The sequence below is a fragment of the Herpailurus yagouaroundi genome, unplaced genomic scaffold (assembly GCF_014898765.1).
Source record: "Herpailurus yagouaroundi ecotype Mexico unplaced genomic scaffold, PumYag 184, whole genome shotgun sequence".
Classification (NCBI taxonomy): Eukaryota; Metazoa; Chordata; class Mammalia; order Carnivora; family Felidae; genus Herpailurus; species Herpailurus yagouaroundi.
In genome coordinates this window covers 19,335,368-19,343,626 of record NW_024412415.1, presented here as the reverse complement: position 1 = coordinate 19,343,626, position 8,259 = coordinate 19,335,368, and the positions used below count along the sequence as shown (strand labels likewise).

The 8,259-nt window shown below is 36.8% G+C and overlaps 1 protein-coding gene across 4 annotated transcripts in view; it reads left to right on the top strand.

Annotated features, from left to right (window-relative positions):
* WDR72 (WD repeat domain 72) overlaps positions 1-8,259 on the top strand; it is a 206,744-nt gene that overhangs the window by 120,587 nt on the left and 77,898 nt on the right. For all 4 annotated transcript variants that reach the window (XM_040492729.1, XM_040492730.1, XM_040492727.1 and 1 more), the window contains exons 16-17: positions 795-874; positions 6,347-6,545. In XM_040492729.1, the coding sequence (XP_040348663.1) occupies positions 795-874; positions 6,347-6,545 (279 nt within the window). The remainder of the gene's footprint in view (positions 1-794; positions 875-6,346; positions 6,546-8,259) is intronic.

The window sequence follows — 8,259 nt, the reverse complement described above, 5'->3', positions numbered from 1 at the left end:
GGGGAAGGAAAAAAAAAAAAAAAAAAAAAAGAGGTTAGAGTGGGAGAGAGCCAAAGCATAAGAGACTGTTGAGAACTGAGAGCAAACTGAGGGTTGATGGGGGGTGGGAGGGAGGAGAGGGTGGGTGATGGGTATTGAGGAGGGCACCTTTTGGGATGAGCACTGGGTGTTGTATGGAAACCAATTTGACAATAAATTTCATATATAAAAATAAATAAATAAATAAATAAATAAATAAATAAATAAATAAATAAACATAAAATAAAAAAAAATAAAAAAAATAAAAAAAGAAATACATATAAATTAATAAATGGTTCTTGACTCTGGTTATACATGAAAATCATCTGAGGTACTTTTACAAAGTACCAATGCTTGCCTTTCCCTCCCCCCTGGGACCTAAAATCAGAATCTCTGAAAGATGGAGCCTGGACATTGGTGTTTGTGGAAAAAAATGTTTCCCAGGCGATTTTTTTTTTTTAATTTTTTTTTTTCAACGTTTATTTATTTTTGGGACAGAGAGAGACAGAGCATGAACGGGGGAGGGGCAGAGAGAGAGGGAGACACAGAATCGGAAACAGGCTCCAGGCTCTGAGCCATCAGCCCAGAGCCCGACGCGGGGCTCCAACTCACGGACCGTGAGATCGTGACCTGGCTGAAGTCGGACGCTTAACCAACTGCGCCACCCAGGCGCCCCTTCCCAGGCGATTCTAACATGCAGCCAGGATTGAAGATCATTGGGTAGCATCCATTTTTTAATACTCTCAAGTTATAAAATGTATTCTATGTATTTCTAGGTAAAAGTGAATCCCATATACCTGAAGCTGACATTTCACTTTTGAAGCTAATTTCCTGTTGGAGAGACCAGTCTGTGCAGGTATGATATAGTGCATGTTCCTGAAGTTATTAGAAGAGTTCCTTGCTATTCCTTTCTATCCAATGAGTGGTTCATTCATACTCCTCTTAACCTGAGAGAACCAGTAAATGGGTACTGCTCTCCTCACAAAATATTTCCTCCCAGGCACTTCATTTAACAGGACTAACACAGAGACTAATAATTGAGGGAAAAAGTGGAAAAAGACATATGCAAGGATGCACCAGGTGAGGAGGTATGAATAGAGGGGCCTGAGGAGGGGATGTTCCTGTTGTTACAGGTAACTTATTGCCTATTGAAGTGTCATATTGTGGCAGAATTGTCTATTATTTGATTTCAAACTGTGCCATGACAAAAAAGTCCCTCAGCTTGAGAATTTGGTGTGTGTACTTAGGCATCATTTTTCTATCTTGAGAGTCCTCATCTGTAAGCTGCTTTAGAGAGCTGGTTTCCTCACGGCCCAATTTAAGCCCTTCCATCTCTTTTAAGGCTTTTGGGGATCCTAAAATCTTACCAAGTGGCTTTGTACATTGTACAATAAATCTAATCTGAGCATTGATTAGATGAATATTTATTGGAACTTTATTCTTCATGAGCGTAAGAAATGTCAAATTTGCAAAACAAGCATAGCAATAATTCCAATTACAAGTGTTTATTCTTGGTTATAGGAAAACAAGTAAGTTACTCAGAACACACTGTGGAGTTGACACCACAAAACCAAACAAACACAGTTGGAATGGCTATTGAAACTTCTTACCGTGGCCTACAGGTTTATACATGATTTGCCACTAACCTAACCTCTTTGCTCATCATTCCCCCGATGCTCTAAGTAGCTACATTTACCATTTTATTTTAAAAATACAGAAAGCTCATTCCCACCTCAAGACTGTTCTCTTGGGCAGGAATTCTCATTTTTTCATTCATTATTCAGGTCTTTGCTCAAAAGCCAACTGCTCAGAGAAGTCCTGCCTGATTACCCACCTAATGTCACCATACCCTCCCCACCCATGCTTCCCTCCAGTCACCATCACATTACCCACTTTTACTTTCTTTGTTGCAATTGCTTTTAATGGAAATCATACCCTTTGCTTTTTTGCTTGCTTACCTTCTGTCTTCTTGCTGTTCTAGAAACTTGCTGAGAGCAGGGACTTGGTGTGTCCCACTCACCCCTCCTTCACCAATACCCAGAAAAGCAGTAGTCACAGCAGCCTGTCAATAATAGTTAATGAATGAATGGATAGCTATTCAAAAAGCCTCTGTGACAATCAAATAGACATTAGTACATGTTGACTTTACCAGCATATTAGTAACCACACTAAGAGTCTCTGTTAAAGATAAGATTTCCACTCCTACCCCCAGCCTAACAATTCCTCAACAAGGGGAAAAAAACCTTAAGGAAAAGAATTCAACAGAAAATTTATCCTGAATTGCTCTAACTAAAGATATTTTTAATAGCTCATTTGACCTTCAAGTAAATTTTAATAGGGTTTGGACAAGTTTGGACTAATGGACCTTTAAGGTTCTATGATTCTATGACCTTGTGTAAAAGTTTGGCAGTGCGACAAATGTTACTAGAACATTTATTACTCACTCTATAGGAAGTCTAAGCTTCAAAGCTCTCCTCTTGACTCTGCCACTAACCTGATAAATAACCCGGGGATATAGGTTTAATTGTTGATTATTTATTTTATGCTTGAGATTCTCTTTCTCTCTCTCTCTCTCTCTATTTCCTCCTGCCCCTTTATCCCACTCATGTTCTCTCTCTCTCTCAAATAAAATAATTAAATTTAAAAATTTTGTTAAAAAAGAAAGAAATCCTGGAAAAGCAACAGTTAGGTTTTAGAGTTGCTAATTTGCTGATACTTCTCTAAATTTTCTGGATTTTATAATATAACACCAGTGGGGAAATCATACATCCAGGCCTCTGGGGAGTATTACTTTTCCAGGAGCTGCTGCAAACACATGAAAATTCAGTGTCAACCTGAGTGTTGAGAAAATGGTTTTATAGTGGAAAATCTGGACATTGGAACCATAAGCAGGACACAGGGGCTCTTACGAGTCTTCATGATGCTCTGCTATTTTACAGAACTTTAATGAGTCAAAGTTTTAGTAGAAAACCATTAAATTTTTTACCTTGCCTATGGCATAGGAGTATTTCTAGAAATAAGTATGTGGCCCAGATTTGTGGTTGTCTCTTTCCAGCCAGTGGATTTGTAAACCTTCTCTTAAATCTCTGTACATAAAGGTGTAATACTTTGCATAGCTGTCTTTTCAGAGAAAATTATTTATATGCATTTAGAAGACAGCTTTATAGTCATAGTGCTTTCAATTCTCTCATTACTTAAATCAAAAAGTTACATAAAATGTTGTTTAAAAATTTTATATTTTGTTGGAGTAAATTCTGTCTTTACTATTTATAAAATGTATCTACTATATTTATATACTAGAGGGATTTAAGTATTGATAGACAGAAATTATCAATAAAGCCTACTTTCCACACTTTCTACTTTTGAATGCAGAATCTATTTCAATTCCATTGGCATTTATTTAGTACCCACTGTATACCAGATATACACCAGATACACACAGCTATACCAGATATACACCAGATACACACAGATATCACCACTGTGATAACATTATTACATGCTTATAAGATATACCATCTGTCTGTGGATTGGAGGCATGCTGAGTATTGATTTCACACTGAGCACAAAGTGTGTGTTTGAGTTTGTTTCTAATTGGGTGTACACCATTCAGTATTCACTTTTAAGTTTTATGGTTCTGAGTATCCTACTGATTATGGTTTAATATGTTTTATTCGATTATTTATGCTTCCTCTTATTATTCAATGATACTCATACTCTTTACTCTTGCAATATGCATTGGTAGTGACAAATATGTCAAAAAGCCCCCAAATTAAATAGTTAAAAAATATGGTCATGATATATAAATCTATATAAAGTAATTAGGAACATTCAGTGAAATTGCATACATCCCTGTATATTTTTAGGAAAGAATATTGACCCAAGTTGTGATAGGATATTATATCCAGTGTATAGGACATTCTAACTGCAATTGTAAGTGCCTCAGAGATGGTAATCCCAGTGTGAGAAGGGAGACATGATCCCATGGGAGCATGTGGCCAAACTGCCCATTCTGAAGCACAGACCACAATCCAGATCTATTCCAGGATATCCTTCAGTATCCTCCTGATTTATAGGTGGAGACAGAAGCAAATTCCATACAGGTTTCAGTGATTGAAAGCTCTCATCATAGCCTCACCCACCATCACAGTCTTTGTTTTATAAGTGAGCACATGAAGTCCCAGAGTAGTACATGACTTGGCAAAAGTTGCCTTTGTGATAATTGTCATAGTTGGATCAGAAACTCGGGCTTTCTCATTTCTGATTCAGAGCTCTTTCTGCCACATCTTGGAGGCAGTGCTGTCAAATAAAATGTGTGACAGAGTTAAAACGAAATAAATTCAGTGATGTAAAACTGTTCATCAATAATTGTCTGTCCCATCATATGACATACCTAATAAGCATGGTTCTCTTAATATAATATGGAATAATATGTTAGTAAATATCATATCTAATAGTTCATATATATCTCATCACACGGTAGATATTAACAGCCATGGCTCACCAGTATTGTGATATACAGAACTGCATGCTGAAACCATGGTGTGCAATGGCTATCACCATGTTGAGTATCTCGTCACATGATGTACATGAGCAAGCATCATGTCACAGGCTATACTGTGACAGGAGATACTGCAGTATTAGTAGCCTTGATAGGCAATAGTAAAATCACATCTGTCATTAGCCTTTTTGTCCACAACCGGACCAAGCATTTGAGTATGAGCATTTGAGGAGACAAGAACAGGGGGGGATGGTCAGGGATCAGGAAGCTGCCCTGAGACTTTTGTGTAGCTCCCTATATGTAAAAGTCAAGTGCCTTTATCCTGCCATGGCAGTTCAGTGAACATCTGCCATCAGCATAAGTTCTCTGAGTGTCCCTGGAGCCTGGAGATAGCACATGCTACCACAGCACTTACAAGAGACTGAACAAATATTTAGATGAATGCCTTTTCTGCTTTTGGTGTCGGCATCTCCAGATCAGTAGGCTCAGTTGGTGCTGTCCCAAAGCCCTAGCTCTAGGCATCCTGTGGGTAGACTGGGGATAATGCAGAGGGGATAGTGGCAATGGTGGATGAGTAATCTTGACAGAGGTCAGGCTTTTGAGGGGAAGAGGAGCAGGCATTGGGGTGTGGCTGTAGGAAAGGTTTAACTGTCAGCCAGAGGAAGATAATGGGAAAGTGTCCCAGGGTCACCTAGGTCAGAGATGTCCTTCCAATTCTCTCACTGACTCAGCTCTTGGCTTTCCTTGAGTTCTAGCTAACTGCTGGACCTTGTCTCCTATCTTGCCAGGAAGAGGCCAAGGTACATTGTCGCTGGCTTTTTACTGAGGAGTAAGAGTATAGAACCTTGGGAGGACATATACTACAAAGGATACAGAATTAAGGGTCAGAAGACCTGTCCACCATATCTTTGTGGAACTTGGGATGTCATGTCTCAGGGTTTCCATTGAAAAAAATGAAGACATTGGATTAGATGCCCTGTGACAAGCATTCCCCTCCTGGTTCACCCAATCAAAGATCCTTCGCTGGACATGTACAATAACTGGAAGGCAAGCTTTGCAGTATTTTTAAACTGTGCAAAACCATGTGCACATATACACAGTTTAGTGAGATTTATTCTTAAAATCTTGCCTTTAGCTTTCTGTATTAAACCTAGTTAAAGTGTTTTTAGCTAAACAGTGCTTTAGAGCTAGACATTATTTGAGGAGCTAAACTTGTCTTTAAGAGCAGTATAATACATTCACATTAATTTTCTTTGCCTTCTGGTGGAAATGAAAATACCTTAGGAGAAAAAACAAAGAACTGCTTCCAACTTTTCCTTTCAGAATCTCTTTTTTTTTCCCATTAAAAATCTGTGCAATTTATTTTTTTCACAATGTGTAAAAAATTTATTTTTATTTTTTTATATTAAATATAATTTATTGTCAAATTGGTTTCCATACAACACCCATTGCTCATCCCAACAGGTGCCCTCCTCAATGCCCATCACCCACTTTCCCCTTTCCCCCACCCCCATCAGCCCTCAGTTTGTTCTCAATATTTAAGAGTCTCTTATGGTTTGCCTCCCTCCCTCTCTATAACTGTATTCCCCCCCTTCCGCTCCCCCCATGGTCTTCTGTTAAGTTTCTCAGGATCCAGAATCTCTTATGTTTGCTGAAGGGTGACCGTTTGGGTTCCAGTGCTTAGTATCTGCATTTCAATGGTTTCAGAGGCTAATTGTAGTGGAATGGAGCATTACAATTTATGTGAAACCTATTTAAGTCAGTTTTATATAAGACCCCAAGCATTTGTAATAATATTAAAAAATATATTTAAAAAAATCTTTATAGGTAACTGAAGCAATACAAGCTGTTCTCTTGGCAGAAGTTCAACAGCACATGAAGACCTTGAGTAAGAGAGCAGGCAACAGTCAACCAGTGTCCATGACAGAGGATGTTCACTGTGAGATGAGACAGATTCTGCAGGAGACGGAATGGACCCGGGAGGAGGTAGAGTTACACTGTACTACAGACACCTTGCCTCTGCAAAGTAAGTGCAAAATTTATGGACATGCACTTTCATCAGAACTTTTCTACTACTTAGAGCGCATTGAGAATATGAGTTCACAATATATCATTTCTGCAAAGACCGAGCCAAGTGCCCTGCTTCTGACCTATTCTGCTATCAATTTCTTCTTATAATTCTCAGGTTTCTAAAAAATTTCTAAATTCTGTTATAATCAATAAATACTTCCCAGAACAAAAATTTATATTGTTTATTAAAATGTTTTTAAATGAAGTAATTAAAAATGAAAACAGGATTAACACTATTGGCTTAATGGGATATACATTTTAAGAATACCTTGATAGTAATGGATCTAAATTTGTTTTCATTTGATACCTTGATAATAGCCATGTGCCTGGTTTCTTTTCCTTTTCTAAAAATAAGAAATGTAGTACAAACTGAAATTAAACTCATTGATAGGTGGACCACTTGATTTTATAACAAATTTTGTCATTGTAACTTCATGATGATAATGTGTATGGTTCATGGATAGCAATTGAATCTCAATTTCTGCTGCAAAATGTTACCTGATTTTTCAGTCCATTCACTGTGGCTTAAAAAAATAAATAAAAAGCAATTTTTAAAAGTAAAAATATAATTTTCAAACTCACTTAGTAAGCTTTTGCTTAACAAATTAATTTATGATCAAATATATATATTTTTTCAGGGAAAACACATTACAAATTTACTTGTTCCAGGTTATTAAAAATTATTAGGTATTTCTTTTAGCTTTCAAAAAGAGATTTTCTTTTTATTCATTTGGGACTCAGAGAAATGGTACCATATTTAAAATGTTAAATCCTAGGACAGGTGTCATTCTTAAAAATATATTACATTTAGTTCTTATTATTTTTATAAGATTACTGATTGGATAGCATTATGTAGTGAGAGAGGATATGTAGCAGAGAGAGGCTTCTTCTGGAAGGCCAAATATCAAAATAGATAGAATATTTCCTAATGCCAAGACAGGCACTGAGGATGGTCAATTCAATAAGCAATTTGAAAAAGCTCAATGGCAATTTCAAGTCATTTGTTTGTCTGTTGTCCAGAAATTAGTTTTAATTATCTGATAAATTCACCCAGTTGCAGGAGCTCCTTTTTGATCATATCACATAATTGTAGTTGTATTACACCTTTCAAGCAAGAAGAGAAAAATTCCTTTCTAAATTAATTTTCAGTGAGTGCATGTGGGTTCTTGATTCATTCGGCAAGCACCCACAGGGTCATTAATACATTTCTTCCAACTCCCCAAAGACAGCTAGTATCATTCATCATGTGTTAACTGTCATTATGTGGCATTTATATGCTTTATCCCTAAGTTTGACTGTCTAACTTATCCTTTGGCCCATAGCCCTCTTTTCTTGTTGAGAAATTCATGGCAGGTTATCAAGGTCAAACTTTTGATAAGTTTTGCTGTCACATAGCTTATCCATTATTTGAAGTTTCACTAGATTGGGCCCTGTTCTGTCCCCAACTAATTCTTGGGTATTGGAAATATACTATGGAATTTAGTCTTATTATGACTGAAGACATCTGGAATTTAAGTTAGATAATTAACTATCTTAATATCTAAGATATTATTGATCATTATTGAATGATCCTTTGCCAATGTTAAAAAAAAATTAGAGTTAGTTTGTGATAATTGGTGGATGAAATTTGGAAGTTTTATTTAAAAGAAATAAGACATTACCAAAATGCT